General features: G+C 39.5%; 1 protein-coding gene across 1 annotated transcript in view; it reads right to left on the bottom strand.

Moving 5' to 3' along the window:
* Positions 1-15,277, bottom strand: part of LOC137993770 (probable D-lactate dehydrogenase, mitochondrial) — a 21,491-nt gene extending 6,214 nt beyond the window's left edge. Inside the window, exons 1-9 of the mRNA XM_068839775.1 lie at positions 15,062-15,277; positions 8,803-9,066; positions 7,398-7,539; positions 6,208-6,274; positions 5,053-5,145; positions 4,748-4,853; positions 3,598-3,691; positions 3,380-3,508; positions 3,170-3,297 (exon numbers count right to left, since the gene is read on the bottom strand). Of these exons, the coding sequence (XP_068695876.1) occupies positions 3,170-3,297; positions 3,380-3,508; positions 3,598-3,691; positions 4,748-4,853; positions 5,053-5,145; positions 6,208-6,274; positions 7,398-7,539; positions 8,803-9,066; positions 15,062-15,172 (1,134 nt within the window). The 5' untranslated portion in view covers positions 15,173-15,277. The remainder of the gene's footprint in view (positions 1-3,169; positions 3,298-3,379; positions 3,509-3,597; positions 3,692-4,747; positions 4,854-5,052; positions 5,146-6,207; positions 6,275-7,397; positions 7,540-8,802; positions 9,067-15,061) is intronic.
* Between the last annotated feature and the right edge of the window lie 3,120 nt (positions 15,278-18,397).

The following is an 18,397-nucleotide window of genomic DNA, read 5'->3' as shown; positions in this document are numbered from 1 at the left end:
CCCGGGAACTTCGGATCTCAAGGCAAGCGACCTAACCAGTGGACTGCACGATGTCAAACAAAGGCGCGGTTGATGCTGTAGGTGGCGATAGTTCTTCAATTATATGGGGCACTTGGTTTAGCGAGCATGTTCTAGCAAGGGAGAGTTTTCCTTCTTGCTTTTCGGTGCTCTATTAAACGTGCATCAAACTGGTGTTTGGTTTCTCTGGTGTACACATTTTCACAAGTATTGAACAAAGTAGAAAAAAAAGAGTAAGTTGTTTATTGTTCCCTCGGCAAAGGTTCCTTAGGTTTGACAAAAACATGACTGAATGTCACGAAAGGCTTTGAAGCAACATCAACGTTGTGGCTACACAAAGTTCGGCTGGTGTTTCACATACCGGATCCGAAATAATTAATGAAAACAAAACAAAGAACAAAGCGAACATAACAATACCTAATTACCAAGGCCAAATTGGAATAACGATCATAGTTCTTTTGTCCTCCGCCATTTTTGTCCGGTATATGAAAGTCTACCCCAAAGTTCTCTTTATGGGTTCATTAACCCTTTGAGTGGGTGCACGGGTTGGCGGCAAAACCATCAACCAAGAACTGAAACTTGTTACAGGCATCAGCCCCGGTTGAGTAAAAATCGAATGTTGAAAGCAATAGAATGAAGGGGTAGTTTCTAAAGAAACTGTGGTGCTGCGTCGGTGGGGAAGTAGTATACAAAAATTTGGTTTTATCAACGGAGTTGATAATGTAAATTGGCCACCGTACAGAGATTCTAAAAGCTGACGTTTCGAGCGTTAGCCCTTCGTCAGAGCGAATCAAGGGATTATGGGTTACGTGTAGTTTTTATAGTAGAGTAGGAGCTACGCTATTGGTGGTAACATGGCAACGTGAAAAATAGGAATATATTAGTTAAATGAAAAGCGTTCGTTAATACCGTGAGGATTAAGGGTGCCGATTTGAAAGATGAATTTTTGTTCCAGATTCTTGCGGCTTTCCGTCGTACCTAGATGTAGGGAAAGGCCGCAGATAGCCATGTGTTTTTTGGAGTGGTTAGGCAGATTAAAATGGCGAGCGACTGGCTTAGATGCATCCTTGTCATTTTTCTCAACATCGCGAAGGTGTTCGCGGAATCGGTCACCTAGTCGTCTACCTGTCTCACCAATGTATAATTTATTGCATAACGTACAGGTTATGCAATAAATGACATTTGCGGAGGTACATGTGAAACGATCGGTGATCTTAACAGATCGCTTAGGTCCCGATATTTTGCTAGTGTTAACAATGAAAAGACAAGTTTTGCATCGTGAGCGCGCGCATTTGAAAGTGCCGGGTTGCTCGTTAGTTTTGAGCGCGCTTCTGACTAAAAAGTTGCCTACGTTTTTGTCGCGTTTGAATGAAATAAGTGGAGGTTGCGAAAAGATGGGCACAAGAATGGGCACAAGAATGGGACCTAGCTATGCCAATCTTTTTGTAGGATATGTTGAACACCAATTTTTTAATCAGTACAACGGCCCCAAACCTGAACTCTACGGCCGCTACATCGACGACTGCATCGGCGCTATTTCATCCAGCAGAGAAGAACTCGATCAATTTATAACCTCCGTAAACTCTTTTCATCCGGCTCTTAAATATACCTGGGAAATTTCGGAAACTTCATTGGCTTTCCTAGATATCAAAGTTTCTATTAGAGGCAACTTGCTATGTACTAGTGTGCATTACAAACCAACAGATTCACACAGTTATTTGTTGTATTCATCGTCACATCCATCACATGTCAAGAACTCCATTCCTTATTCTCAATTTCTTAGACTTCGACGTCTATGTAGTGATGACTCCGATTTTTCCAGCAAATCAGAGGAGATGTGCCAGTTTTTCGAAAAACGTGGCTATCCTGTCTCTGTGGTCAAAGCGGGCCATCATCGCGCCCAACAATTTGATCGACAGTCATCACTACAAACGTCACAAAAAGATAAGAATGACAGAATTCCATTCACCCTCACTTTCCATCCTCATAATCACGCAGTCAAAAGCATCATTCTTAGTAATTTTAAATTACTCCAAAATGATCCCGAGACTGGTAGAATCTTTTCGCAACCTCCACTTATTTCATTCAAACGCGACAAAAACGTAGGCAACTTTTTAGTCAGAAGCGCGCTCAAAACTAACGAGCAACCCGGCACTTTCAAATGCGCGCGCTCACGATGCAAAACTTGTCTTTTCATTGTTAACACTAGCAAAATATCGGGACCTAAGCGATCTGTTAAGATCACCGATCGTTTCACATGTACCTCCGCAAATGTCATTTATTGCATAACTGTACGTTATGCAATAAATTATACATTGGTGAGACAGGTAGACGACTAGGTGACCGATTCCGCGAACACCTTCGCGATGTTGAGAAAAATGACAAGGCTGCATCTAAGCCAGTCGCTCGCCATTTTAATCTGCCTAACCACTCCAAAAAAACACATGGCTATCTGCGGCCTTTCCCTACATCTAGGTACGACGGAAAGCCGCAAGAATCTGGAACAAAAATTCATCTTTCAAATCGGCACCCTTAATCCTCACGGTATTAACGAACGCTTTTCATTTAACTAATATATTCCTATTTTTCACGTTGCCATGTTAACACCAATAGCGTAGCTCCTACTCTACTATAAAAACTACACGTAACCCATAATCCCTTGATTCGCTCTGACGAAGGGCTAACGCTCGAAACGTCAGCTTTTAGAATCTCTGTACGGTGGCCAATTTACATTATCAACTCCGTTGATAAAACCAAATTGTTGAAAGCAATAGGCCATCCCCCCAATTTCGCATAATCATTGTTTTTGTTGTCTCTTGGGACCATTGTAAGTCCCAAGAGAAACTGGAAACAATGCTTACGCAAAATTTCGGGGGACAAACAAAGAGTATTATGGTATTTTCCGAAGTGGCCTATTGAGCCATAGCGCTGCTGCCCAGTTAATACACTTGGTGATTATCTTTAAAAATCTGGCGCCACACTCTCGGCCAATAAGAGCCAAAACCAAACAACGCACCTTGAGTTTCCCGTCCATCGCGCTGGCTGCAAATAACTGGCCTTGCGTTAACATTGGCTCATTGGATTGAGGATTGTCAGGGTCTAATTTAGCTAGCCAATAGCAGTACTCTACGTATACCAGATATGCTGTTACCTTGCATCCAGGCCTAAGAGCCATGTCCGCATACCAAGCATTATGTCTGGCCTTCCAGAGTCTATTTCGTTCTTCCAGTTCCGTGGCCCATTGGAATTTGGAGCCGCCATTACTTTCGATGACATCAGCTAAGAAAATCAAGAAAACAACGCAGCATTAAAACGGACGTCTCTTGAACGCTTGGTAAGTCTTCAGTTTCAAGTGCCTGACCAGCAACAGCTGCTTGTTCCTTGACGCTGTTCTCTGATCCTTGAAACTCCAAAAACAAGGTGGGCGTCACCGGATAAGTTAAGCCCGAAAACTTGTTACAGGCATCAATCTGAACATCATCCAAAAATTCTACAAAGAAAAAAGACACATGAGACGCCAAGACGTTACGAACTGGCGAGGTAAAAATGACATCACCTGAAAGTCGGAACGCATCTTACCAATACGAGCCATGGGCAAGCCACACTGCAGAATTTCCACCACAGCATCAACAGCTGACTTGACATCAGGAAATGATGACACACCAGATGCTGTCTAACGATCAAGTCAGAAAATATTTTTTATTCCTGAGAGAAGATAATGTCAATGCCATTTTAAATGTCATTTGAGGATCTAGTTTTAGACCTAATATTCTGACATCCAACACCTATCGCCAACAATACGGTTAAGGGTAAAGGTTAGCATTAATTTTAGCTTAGAGTAAATGCAGATGTTTATGCTTCCTTGAGGAGCAACATTTGGGGAACACCTTGTTATTTGTCTGTATTCCGAGACACGAGTGATGTTGAAGTTGGCGAGAAGAGCAATTGGACACTTCGTGACGCTTATTAAAGCATGCATCTATTTGGGAGCATGGACATCTACCGTGGAAAAGCTGGAGGTGGGGGTGGGGGATGAGGAAGAGAGAGAGAGAGAGAGAGAGAGAGAGAGAGAGAGAGGCAACACCCAACCCCCACCCGTCGCGCTTCTTCTTAGTTGAATCAAGCAAGAATGCTGATGAGGGTTGGTGCACTCTGTACTGGGAATTTATCTCAGGAGTGACAAATATTCCTATCAAATAAGGGAGTGTTTGTGAAAAGGTAACAGCGGACGGACAAACCTGAATAAATGTTGGCACAGAGGTAGAGGGTAATACGGTAGGGAACAATGAAAGGCTCTCTTTCATTATAAACCCATGAATCCATGAGTAAAATGGTACGGCATTAAAAAGAGTACTGTAAAATCTATAAGTGCTGCTCATAGGAGGAAAGGGGTTAAAGGAGAAATGCTACTCAAAGCTGTAACACAGCTACTACTGTTATAGATTAACAAAATGAATAATTGCCATATGTATTCTACTCAATGTGAAGTTTACGTATAAATTTTGCACTTCAAGGGACCACACTGACCATAATGAGAAACATTGGGGACAGAAAGAAATAGTAACATGTACTAACAGGGAGAATGGCAGCATGGTGTTACACTTTAGTACAGTAACTACTCCTCCCTAATGAAGCCCCTACACTTTAGTCTGGATTTCACTTTTTTCCCTTTTTTATTACAGAACAACAAGGGCCCACTGGGTAGTAAAACAAACAAAGGGAAACATACTGATTCTGGTATCCCATACAGCCTTAAGGTAACTTTTGTAATGATTCCCAAAGTTCCCTCAGAACCAACAAACAGATTTGTCAGATTATATCCTGCAGATGTCTTTCTGTAGAGAAACAAAAATACAAATACATGAGGAATTTAATGTCAGTGAAAGCTCACTAATAAAACAGCTACATGAGCTTGCTAAAAGTTGTACTTAATTCTTATGAAAGCCTCTTTTTATTATTTCCCCAAATATCAAAGAATGCTATGCTTTCCATTTACATGTACAGTTGAGATTATACTATTACAATAACACTTACCTCGTTCGGCGTCCTTCACCAGCTGTATTAATGATCCGTCCATCAGCTAACACAACTTCAAGATTTGTAACATTCTCCCTCATCGTTCCATACCTATTAAAATACAACAGCGTCAATAAAAAAAAGGGGTTTAGCATGTAGCAATTCAATAATGTCATGTATTCTAAAAACAAAGGACTGCCACAATCCTGTTTTTTGTTGTTGTTGCTCATACATGTAGCAATACTTATCAATCAGAATGGTTTATTATTTGTAGGTACAAAAAATAATTTTCAAACTTTTAATTATCTTTCTCTTGCACAAATTTCCCCTCAATGTATTCTCAATTACAATAATTTATTGTCTAACTTTTGTGAAACTGTACATTATTCTATGTAAAAACATTAAGTCTAGGATATTTTGACTAGATGGATGTCAACAGTCTACTTCTACTGTTTAACCCTTCCATCTTATACACTTACACTAACACACCTACTGACCAATGAGAGTGTGCGTTCTATCTGAGTTACTTAACAAATACCCATGAAACCATGGAACTGAGCATTAAACCTTAGGCTAGTATTTGGAAATTGGTCCACACAAGGACAGGAAAAAAAAACTCTGGCCAGGGGTAGGAAAATTGAAGCTATGACAAGGCTCAGCTGCCTAACAGTCGCCCGGTCGCCTGGGGTGCCTTACTTGCGAGTGCGTGTGACCAAGTTTCTAAACGAGTAGCCCGAACCGGCGCCTAGCTTATCACAAGGTGATTAATCCTCACTTTTCATTAGTTAATTCTGGGCTATTGAAAAAATGACTCGGGCTACTACATGTAAATTTTAATGTTGGAAGCCCAAAGGGCTCCTGGAAAATTTTCTTACGCAGCAGCCTTGTATGACCTCTGGATTACATCATCACTGCTCTACCCATAAGCTAAAAATTCAGATGGGAGTAGGCAGTGGGAATTTGGTAATTTTTTTTTGGAAATGATTTTATATAATTTGTTTTCTATTGACATCTTCAAATGCACTAAATAGCGATCAATCTATGGGTGAGATTCAGCATCAGCATTGATGATTTGAGATGTCATTTCACAGCAATGAACTGGCATCGATCACTCAACAGAAAAAGAAAAAAACTCAGAGACATTTAGGAGTTGAGCCCCCAACCCACTAATACCTAACAGCATTTGTCCCTGACGCACTGGTTGATGCCATACCACCCAGACTGGCATCTGCTCCTGGATCTACAAGGAAAAAAAATGTCAAAAATTGTGATAAAACAATTTATAAAGGACCGTATGCATATGCATTGCAAGAGACACCTATTTCTTGTTTGGTTATTTTATTGCATTGCAGCTGTAAGCAACACCAAGTTACCATCAGAACTGTCTTAACATTCAGGTATTACTGTGCGAATCTGAAAACCTACCCTGCAACAGAGCCTCTCTAAAACTCACCAGAGTGTGAGCAAGAGAGGCTCTTCAGAAATTGTCTCAAGTCTTTAACATTTAATTAATTTTGTAAGTTGCCGCAGCCCAAGTTTCTGGGCTAGTCACTCCGGTCAAACCAGTTTAGGCAGAGTGTGCATCATATTTTTGACAAGGCAAAGGTCAAATTGAGCCTTCAGTACAAAAATCAATATGGTGTCTAGGAGTGTGATTAAAACTTGGCCTGGGTTTGAAACTGTCTCCACGCGACAGCTCGCACATACTTAATAAAGACTTAAAACGGTTTCTGTAGAGTCCTTCTCGTCAAGTTAAGAAAGGCTCTACTGACAGGGTGCTGAAATCTGTGAACACTTTGATTTGATTTTAACATTTCCCATTGCACGGCAACCAATCAGAGGTGACATGAAACCACAAACTACATTTACTTAGTACTGACACTGGTTGTGGTTTTAATAGTCGTCTTGTAAAAGATTGGCTTTTCGCTTGAAACACAATTATAACATTTCATAAATATTTCTCGTGTTCCTGGTTTTTGGATTTTCACAGTAAGTATAATACACAAAAAATAATGGCAGAAGCTAAGAGGATTTCATTTCACTAAGTATTCAATTTGTCACCCCAAACATTTAAATTCCTCAACTTGCAATACATGTACATGTAGCTTCTTTCAGTTCTAAGTAATGAAAGTTGTTCTCAGACAAATGAAAAACAAAATGTTAAAAATATGAAAATGGTTACGCATGCAGTAACTTTAATTTGTGCCTGTGGTACCCTTTTAGTTGGATAGTACACAATTATCACGTAACACTATAAAACAAATACCACAAAATGCCGTATTCCCTCTAATAGTTTTCATGGTTTTTGTTTCACAAAAATACTGTAAGTAAATGTAGGATTTACAATGTATAGTACAACATACCCACTGGGAACCACAGCCCCGAATCTTTCACATAATTGTTGAGTTGATGTCTTGTGACACCAGCTTGTACAGCAACATCAAAATCTTCTGGATTAAACTCCAGTATCTCATTCATTTTTGTTAAATCGACACTGACACCTCCCTAAAAACGGAGCAAATGGAATTAGAAATAAACATTTATGTTTCGTCAAATTTACCCTTGGATGTTACGTGTACATGTGATTTTGAGGGGCTGTACAATCTGCGAGCCAGCGAGTCATGCCAGCCATGCGAATTTTGCATTTACGTCTAAGCACCATTTCAAATAGGGCTGATAAACAGTTTTTAAGTGTAAGCACCCATGGTTCGCTGGCTCGCTTATTGTCTTCACTCTGACTTTGACAGACATTACCTAACAACAAAACAGCAAAACATCGAAATACCAAAACGAAGCACCAACACAACATGTACATGTATGACCCCACCATACATTTAATACTAACCAACAAAGGTTCGATTTGAGATTACATATCATTTTAGGCCTAAAACATTGTTTCTCCTAATCTCAGTCTTAATCTGAATCCTACTCTTAATCTCATTGAATTAGGAGCAATAAGGTTTTAGGCCTAATTACGATGTATAGTCTTAATCTGAATCCTACTCTTAATCTCATTGAATTAGGAGCAATAACATTTTAGGCCTTAATTAGGCCTAAAACGATGCATAATCTCAAATCCAACCTTTGTCAGTTAGTACCGGTATTCAATGTATGGTGGGGTCATACATGGTGTTTTGGCGTTTCGCTTTGCTGTTCCGTGGTTTAGTAATGCCCGATTTTGACTCGTAATGAAAATTTTCCTTTTTGATAAATGATATTTACAGACATTTAAAATTCACCTGGAAAATTTCAGGGCAGCGGAAGAGAGAAGAATACCATGATGATATTAATATTTACCCATGCGCATGTAGAAGTTAACCTTTTATGACAGTCACCTTAAAAACAGATTTAAGGCTCTCAACTTATGCATACATAAGTCGTTGAGAGTTGGCAGGAAGTATGTAGTGTCTACAACCTGCAATAATTTATGTGTAAAAGTACCACGATTAAGCTCATTTACAATTTTTTTCGTTGTTACATTTCTCTTGAATAATGACCACATTTAAAATAACGGAGGTTGACTTATAAATACAGTACACAAGGTTAACTTAGACATGGGTAAATGATATCAATTAAGGTGGTGTCCTCTTTTAGAATGGCAGCAATCAACAGTTCGTGCCATTCCAAAGACCCAGGCAACTGGGCGACTGTTAGGCAGCAGATTTGGATCCATTAATTTTGATTTTAATTGAATATGAACTTAATAAGTACAACTGACCAAAAATGTGATCATTCACAAATGACAACATTTACACTGTTAACATGTACCTTTCGGGCCACCACACCTCCTTCAAGGCCTGTTCCAGATCCAAATGGGATCAGTGGAACACCGTGATCATTACAAAGTTTGGCAATTTGGCTGACTTGCTCTTTGGATGTTGGCCACACCACAAGGTCAGCAGGCTGACACATATGGTGAGATTCATCTCTTCCATGTTGCTCCCTCACAACCATGGCAGATGACACATTCTTTTCTCCAGCAATTTCTTGAAACTCCCTTTTGAGTTCATCATTGATCTCACTATAGCTGCCCTACCAAAAAAAAAACGGCTATTCAGGTACCCTGGGTGCCAGAGGTTTTTCTTGCGCAGTTTCCGGTGTTGGTCATGTCTCTATTGCGACCCCCTTCGCCGCTCATGCCATTGGCCTTCGGCCGCCGCACCAAACCAAAAATTTCCGTCTGTTGCACACAAGAAAAAAACTCTGGTACCCAGGGTACTCTTCAGGTTAATCCTACAATTATAATCATTATGATAATTACCGGTATTGTAAATGCTCTGAACTGAGTAGTCACAGACATGACTGAGGGAAGTAGGATCGCCCAGGTGAGTGTGGTCCTGAGAAGGACTGGTTAGGATGATATTGAGTGACATTTTGACAATTTGAGCAGAAGTCATCTTCAAACTTAAGTGATTTGCATAACAATCAACAGATAGTACAATTACTCTCAGGTTCATTGATATGATTGGTCAACTACGCCATGAAGATTATTGGTTGACTGTCAGTTAGCAACTGCATCAAGCTGAGAGGAAGGTGGGTGCCCGGGATGTCCTGAGGGGCCTCCACTGTGATCAGCCAGCCCCTAGACAGTAAAACACCACCATGGCTAGCAATCCCTGCAACCCAGCCATGAGCTCCCACACAGAGACATCCGGGCACCCGTCACACTGTGATAACAGTGAAAAAAGGGGGGGAGAGGGGTAGAGGGAGGGAGGGAAGCAGAAAAAATGAGAAAATGCTAATGCTGAGAATCGCTAAAAAATGAAGGCTGCACAACACTCTCCCAACGTAGCTCCAAATGGCCAGAAGTATAGTAAATGGTCGATAAAATTACTTGTAACTTAAACATTTGCCTTTTATTTTACACTCTCTCATCAGAAACTAAGAATTTTGACTTTGGAGTATTCTGTTATTTGTACCGTGGGAATCCAATGTACAGTGATCCATATCTGCCACGGCAAAAAATGTACTTGAATGTAGCTTTATACATGTAGAAAGTTATGATTCAAAGACCCAACATTTCGACGCTCCTGTCTAGTGTCTTCCTTTTAAATGCTACCAAGATTATTGTGTTTTTCCTGTTCGTGAGCAGGTTCTGCAGCACTTGTTTTCCACTTGTTTTCCAGAGGTGGCGAAGCACCTTGTAACTAACTCCACAACCACGAGTCAGTCCCTTTGCTCTTAGCTAAATGACTTGCTAACTACCATGCCAGCGGTGAGACACATGAAAATTGAGCCTGCAATCGTTTCATGGAAAATACTGCGTGGTCAAAGATTGCGCCCAAACTTGAGATTTCATTGCTGAGGAAAACAGTTACTGCATCTTTATTCCATTGAACAAAAAGCAATCAGAATGAAAGTACATCCTAATATAATATCATTATAACATTTGATGGCATTCTTGAAAAGACATTTTATTAAAATTCCACTCGTCCAATGGACACCCTTTGGAGTTATTATACAGGTACTTGTCTGGACTGGTTTTTAGTTGTCTTGGACAACCATGAATAAGGATCCCTGTTACAAGCACCACACAGCACAACCTTGTCAAATTGATGCATAAAATAAACAAAATACAACTCATATCCATCTGTGAAATGGTGCTACATGTACATGAAATGTATAATAATAAATAATGAGGTTATCAAAACTTGCAGAATAAAGCCAAACAAGGGGCTAAGGGTAGCCTACACTTTGTTCATAGGATTTTTAGCTTATTTCCTTTAAAGTTCACAATATTTCAGTGGTTTTCTTGTTACTGACAGTATCTTGGTCAATATCCAGTTTCAATTCCGTAGTTTAAAGTCCTAAGTTTGCATTCCTTGACCCAATGATAGGGTTAAGTGCGATTGTAGAATAGCTGTTTACATTTAAAACTGTTGTTAATAGCATTTATTCCAACCAAAACCAGTAAATGGATGCTTTAAAGGCTTCTACGATAGATTTAATATAACTCTTTTTTAACAATACTGGGCAAATATTAGCCTAGTGAGATGTGTTACCGAGTCATACGATAAGCCGATACGGCATTGCGTGCAAAGAAAAAACTTGTTTCCGGTCACGCACCCAATTCTTTAATACATATTTTCCCAGTAATCTGTCATGCAGTGATTCCATGGTCTAGTGATCATCGCGATTGCCTCTGAATGAGGAGATACCAAGTTTGAAGTTATAAGTTGGGGATACCAAGTTGGGGTGCTTTCTCAGGGTTTGACACTAACTTCTGACACCACTTTTCACTTTGTAGGTTTCAAAATTTCCTTTCCACCTCAAAATTTCACTTTCCAAAATGGATCACAGTTGTGTATTAAAGTTGCTTACCGCAGAAACAAAAGTGTTTCATGGTACTGTCAGTGTGTTATTTGATTTTATTGAGATGTCCTAATCCAAAATGGCACATTCAGTTTCCACATGCGATTTTTTTCATGTGATTGTTGTACCCAGACTTCCTCAGACAAGAGCTCTTTGATATGGTTGAAAATGAATGAGGTGATCGTAGCAAAAATGTACTAATCACTAAATGTTTTGGGGTTGGTTCCTCAATTTATTTGCATACAATTGGCTTAAGACCTTTATAAAGAAAAATCGGTTTTCTGTCACTCAAAAATTTACTTTCCAAATTTAAATTCTCAACGGCTGTCTGTAGTGACACAAGCTTGGGCTGCCTATGAAGAGATTGACTACTTTTTCGTTCGCAAGATGAAAGTTCGTAAGCAGTCTCCACACATTTTTTGGCAATGAGCCTGGACTCCAGTTAAACCGTTTTCATTACATACCCTTGGCTCGAAATTTTTAAAAAAGATGCAACAAGGTATGAAAATATTTAGCTGCAAGTTATGGTAGGAAATTAAATTGCATCATTTGTAAAAGTAGGGACAATCATTGCAATGAAGTTGTACAAAACAAAATAGGAGGCCGCAATATGTATGTGTAAAAAACCACTGAAAATGGTGAATGATCGAGGGAATGAATCGTGGTTCAATCACATCACAATTTTGCTCCATATCTCCAAATTGAAACAAAATATTTTTTTACCGCTTTAATTATTTTAGCAAATGTTGTGGCAAAATGCCGATTACTAACCCTTTTATTTTAACAGTGAAAGCTGGTCGCAACTAAATGGCGATGAGTTCGTCCAGATATCTTAATCGCAAAGGGAAAAAAATTCAGTCGTAAATGAGACTGTATTGGTCGCAATTTCGATTTCTGATTTACCAATACCATAAGCATGTACATATACATTGGACGGGCCTCATTATTAGTTCCATAAATTGTTTAAATTTCCGCATAATCCGGTGTAATTTCCCCATAATTGACGCATGTTTACATATAATATGGCCACAAATTTCTGCATAATCTTTAATTTTTTTCTGCATCAACCAACAACCCCAACTATATCAAACGATTATGATAAAAGCAAAATTTTAGTTATCATGATGTCATACAGGTACATGTATATCACCACACCAGACCATTGGTAACTTTTTTCCCAAGCCGAAAGATCCCGTTCCAAAACATTCCTAGCAAAGATTGCGACAAACTCTACATCGGGGAGACCAAATGGAAGTTCAATACTCGGCTCAGAGAACACCAAAAAGCGGTCGAACAAGAACATCCCAAGAAATCTGCACTCGCCGAACATTCTTTACAGTTTGGCCACACTATCTTGTGGGAATCGTCTATAATAATTATTATGTACCAGTCCCGGTTCGCGAACCTGAAGCCTCTTAGAGGCATGGGAAATTAACACATGCAAAAGTTCGCTCAACCTGCCCCAAGAGTACAGGGCCTTGGCGTTATTGGACAAGAACTGATTTTATAATATATTCTGTTTTTATTAGCATCTACGTTATTTGAAATACACTTGTCACTTCGTTGTATATTTTTATTACCCCTGAAGAAGGCTTATTTTAGTAGCCGAAACGTTGGGATTTCAAGATCTTTTTTCAATAATATTTTTTAACAAGTGTAACATTTTCCTATTTTAACATGACCATATTTTATCATGATAAATATTATATTTAAAACATCACACATACAGGTGCAATGTCATATATCAGGACCATGTCAAAATATCAATAAATCAGGGGCCGGTTGCTCAAAGCCTGGTTAGGAGTGTCTGGAAAACCCGAATAGCGAATAGCGAATAGTTGCGAATACCGAACAGCGAATAGTGACGAATAGTACGAATAGTGCGAATAGTCGCGAATAGTGACGAATAGTCACGAATAGTGGCAAATAAGGGTGGAGGGGGGGGGGGGGGGGATTGTGACGAAATGACGAAAATTTGGTACCCAGTACTTCCTGGTCAACCGTGCAGCAACGTTGGATGGGATTTTCCCGCTAAAAAAGCAGAGATGTGTCGGCGAAGGACAGCTTGAGCCCTGAGAAGAAAAGGTAATAAATGCACTGAAATCCTGTTGCTTATTTGGATAATTAATTAATGCAACGGTTATCAGAGTAGCTCGTTTGTCTCTTTAATCACAAACCACCTGCCTCACATTTTTATTTTATTCCTTTAAATTACAGACCGTGTCTCACCGATGATGAAATGTGAGTATCTAAAATTTATGTTCGGGCGCCACTGTGCAAGGAGATGATCATGAGCTTGATGTATTAATGAAAGTGATTTATATTTTTGCATTTTGACGCTTGTTCTTCTTCAGAGTGTTTGTAAAAGCATGCACGAAACTCTCTTTCGACGACAGGTGAGCATATGATTTGCTTTGATTACGAGATTGCTCAGCATAAGGCGGTGACCATTGAAGACTATTCGCGACTATTCGTCACTATTTGTCACTATTCGCCACTATTCGCACTGTTCGTACTATTCGCTATTCGCGACTATTCGCTATTCGGGTTTTCCAGACACCCCCTGGTTAGCATTAACCTATAGGTTTCCATGGTATTTAACGCTGGTTAGCACTAGCCATGCTTCGAGCAACTCGGGCCAGTACGTTGTATTTAACAATAACTGTTAAATAAAAAAATTTAATGTTCAATACAACAATTTCTGATTTCTAATAATAATTTTTGTTCCACGAGCATTGGACATGAGATGGCTAATAGCCAACGAGGTGTGCAGCAGTTTTCAATTGAGTGTTGAAAGTAAAGAGCGAAGTACTTTGGTTTTGCATTACTCCACTCAGTGATTGGTTCAAAGTTCTCGCGCCACTTTTTCAACCAATCAGAAGTGAAACCAAAACCAATCGTGGCTTGTACATGCACATTTTCCTGTGCTTTTTGTTGGCTACATGTAATTACTTTAAATTTTGATTGGTTTACTGGATTCTCTCCGTACTTTTTGATTGGCCAAAGTAATTACTTTGGTTTTAGTTCTACGACACTCGATTGAAACTCGCTCTAACCAGTCAACATGTTATTGTATTATTAAATTTTCCATAAATTCTGAAGGCTTAAACACTTGGAAATTAAAGCCAAATTTTTTCAGTTTGGCAACGTAACACTTGATGCAATTAGTTTCCACATTAGGTCATAAGGTATACGAGCTGATAACCGAGAAAACGCATTCCCCGAAGTCGAAAATTTAATAAACAATATCGATCATAACAGCAAAATATTAAAATATCATGATATATCAAAATATTAAGACATGAGTCATATGATGACCATGTCAAAATGACAAAATATCAGTGGCAACATTAAAATATCAATGTATATAATGATAACATCAAAATATCAAGACACCATGATGTCATATATGATAACCATATCAAAATACCGAAATATCATGATAATCTTACTATACCAAGACATGAGTTATATGATGACCATATTAAAATATTACGCCCATATCAAAATCTCAGGGGCAGTACCAAAAAGTATCAAATCACATTCTGCCATCCCGCACCTTTGAGAGTGTTCCTAAGTGAAGCTTTCCCATGAAGGAATGGTACGCGGGAAAGTATATAAGCCTAAGTTTAACGACAACAGATGTATCAGCCGTTTCCAGCGTCTTATTAAACCTGCTGCCCTGATTTATTTAAGCTTAACTTTTTAAGCTTACCCTTGGCTGTGCAACAACAGATTTCCATCGAACAGAACAAAATGAAAGGAAAGACCTCCGTTCAATTAAATGACGAAATGGACGAAAGCTAGTTCGAAGCAATGAGGCCATGTCAGTTTGGCTGTAAAAATACAATTATGAACAACAAAACATTTCTCAGCGGAAGAGTGCCATTTTGCCGTAAGTACGTCATACGTAACGTACCTACCATATTGCATACCTAATCCGATTGTATCCGACAAAACACCGACCTTCACCGAGTGAACTTTAAAAATAGGTCCGCATTGCGTACGCGTGCTAGTTTCAAAAAAAAAAAAAGTATGTCGGTGTTTTCATGATAATTATCTGTTGTATTCTTCCCAAGTATTTGCGATGCTTTTCGTCGTTTCTCCTAGCGACCACGTGTGTGCAACGAAAAGAGCTTTAAAAAGCTTTTTCGAGAGGTTAGGGCGATTGCCTTGAGATCCGGAGATGGTAATGATCTTGATCTTGGGCTTAAGACGCGTTCTGACCACTAGTGGAAGTTGTTTCTGATAGGTCCTATTTTAAAATTCCCGGCTAACCTTAGCTTTACCCTAACCTTGTTGCGAGAAATAGAAAGGAAATGGTTAGAATTAAAGGGACTCTTCGGGTTGGATATCAAAGTGGGCTTGCATCTAATAGGCCATTTCCGAGTTCATGTCTGCCTCCTCTTCAAAGCGAGTCTAAGTGCGAAGTTTATTTTAAGGTAATTAGTTCTACTTTACATATGAATGAAACTTAATTTTCATAACAAAAACTTCGCACTTAGACTCGCCTTGAAGAGGAGGTAGATATGAACTCGGAAATGGCCTATTTCTTGCATTTCTGGACATAAGCGTTTTTTTTTTCTGTTTTGTTGTATGATGGCAACTGGCTTTCGAAATAATCACATTTCGTTTCAAAAGTCTCATTACTTTTCGAAACCTATTTCGACACATCTCGTTATTTTTCGAGACTAATTCGTTTCGTTTTTTGATATGATAGTCGAGACGTAATTTTGCTACAGATGAAGCGCCATAGGGAAGTGGTCAATAAAGTCATTGTTATTGTCATCGTTATTATTTGAGTACGCAAAGTACTTGACTGATAATGAGTTTCGCTCAGATTGTTGGAACGTTCGTCAATGTCACCAACAACAGTCCTTCTAAGGACTACTCTCACCCACTCATCACGTTTTAAAACGCTTAACTACAACCATGAAACAAATTCGTGGACTCGCTTTTAAAGCGAGGCCGTGAATCTTACAGTGCGCGCTAGGTATCACGCAGTCCGACTATGACGTTAACGCTCAATTTGATCTTCTTCGTAAGGCAAATCAGGTGTGCGCTTGGTGTGCTATAAGAAAAGTATCGTTATGAGTGACAAGGTGTTGATATTGATAACTGCGGTAGCAGTTTTGTTTTCTGTGACAGATTACACTTTCAGAGAGAGACAAAAAGGTAAGAAATTATCTTTTTCCTCATTTTTTTCTTTTTTTACTCTGCTCGCAAACTTTTCTCCAGGCATGTACTCTTTAACACAAATTGCTTTACGTTTGTCAACAAAATCTTGTCGATCGTGTTTATTGCTTTAAACCAACGAATTACGTTAACATGAGAGTACGTAAGCATGGCGGACTTACACTACAATCATTCACTATGTTTGAAAGTCTTTTGTTTCCCTTTTTGTGAAAATTAAACAGCTCTTTGTTGCCATGGTTGCATAAGGGTCATTGCACGCGTTTCTCGAAGTTCTGATTTCAGCGCGCGCTCCGGCGGGTGAAATGCGCTAAAGATACAACATTTGAGCTTGCATAGCTTATGAATGTGCTTAATACACGCTCAAGCAAACTCAATTTCCAGAAAAAAAAGTCGGTTGAAAAGGTGCATGGATCAATGAACAGCCAAACTCATGTTATGAATGGATAAAGGGGTTTCTTATGAATAACGAAGGCCTAAAGCTAGAAAATTCAGCTGTCGAATTTCCTTACGAATGCTATTTGTGGCAAAATGCCCTGGCCTTGTTAGGGGTCGGACAAAATGAGATAAGTACCACAAGAATTGATTCACGTTTAAAATACTATATTTTTAGTTATTTATATGGTCAAATAATATCACTTTCGTAGGATACGAATATGTGGTTGGCAAGAGAGACTTCCAACTCAATGACTTCGAACACAACTCCGTTATCGTCGGAGGATGGCAGGGAGAGGTGAGTCTGAATCCATTTCTAGGCTTCATAACAAAAGTATCAAAATCAGAATCAAGAGACATACCTTAATTAAATATGCTTTTTTTCGCTGTAGAATTTCGTAATTACAGTGAAGGTTAACTCTGCTGATTATAAACTGGACTTGAAACTGACGCTGAAAGATGGTCAACCTTCCAGGAGCAGCAATGTGAGACAGGACAGAAACAAAGAACCTAAGCGCGCAAAGGTTAAGAATTCATAGTTAAATCAGATCTATGAGGGATGTGATACCTTTTCTGCAAGCGCTGTAACTTCAACCTTAGATTGTCTCTTTGACAAAGGTTTTCGCTCCAAGCGTAATTAATTTGTTGTCATTCGAATTTCAGACTGACAAATATTCGTCTTGTCTGGTCAATATAACACGCCCAATGAGAAACGGTACCTGCAAACGCCCACCGCCAGGGATAATGAATAGAGTATATACCGGATGCCAGACAAGTGTAGTGACAGTGGCAAACTGGGTCATCAGCGGACCGATATGGGCATGGAACACATTGGTTGGCGCTTTCAATGGAATTACGGCTGTGGCTGATTGGTGCTGGAGCAGAATGAAATGGTTGGCTCACATGGGCTACAATGAAGTGGCATTTGCGATTGACTGGTTCCGTATTAAAGTGACCTGGATGGTGACCAAAGTGTATAACGTGGTGACTTTTGCTTTCGAGTGGTCCTGGGTAAATGTGAAGTGGTTTGCTGAGGGGGCATGGGGTGGGGTAATGTGGACGGCCCACTGGATCTGGTATGGATTTACGCAACTTGCCGAGATGGTCTGGTACACAGTATGGTGGATTGGCAGTGGAATATGGAATAAAATTGTGTGGCTTGGCAACATTGCGGCAAGGGTTTACAATCTTTACCTGAAAAGTAAGTTGTCGGTAAATGACACTGAGCATTACCACTGTGCGTACGCACGCGCATGTCTGCATTTTTGCCATGAAATCCTCAGTTTTGATTTTGTCAATGTTTTATTGTAGAACCCGTGACTTACATTCAAACTCTTGTGGTTGCTCTGACTGGAAATCCTGTGTTCATTTTGGTGTCTATAATCGTAAATGTACTGGTCATTGCAAAGCTGATAATTCGGAC

Source organism: Montipora foliosa, chromosome 1 (assembly GCF_036669935.1).
Source record: "Montipora foliosa isolate CH-2021 chromosome 1, ASM3666993v2, whole genome shotgun sequence".
NCBI lineage: Eukaryota > Metazoa > Cnidaria > Anthozoa > Scleractinia > Acroporidae > Montipora > Montipora foliosa.
Note: the sequence above shows the minus strand (reverse complement) of the source record. Positions and strands in the feature narration are given on the sequence as shown.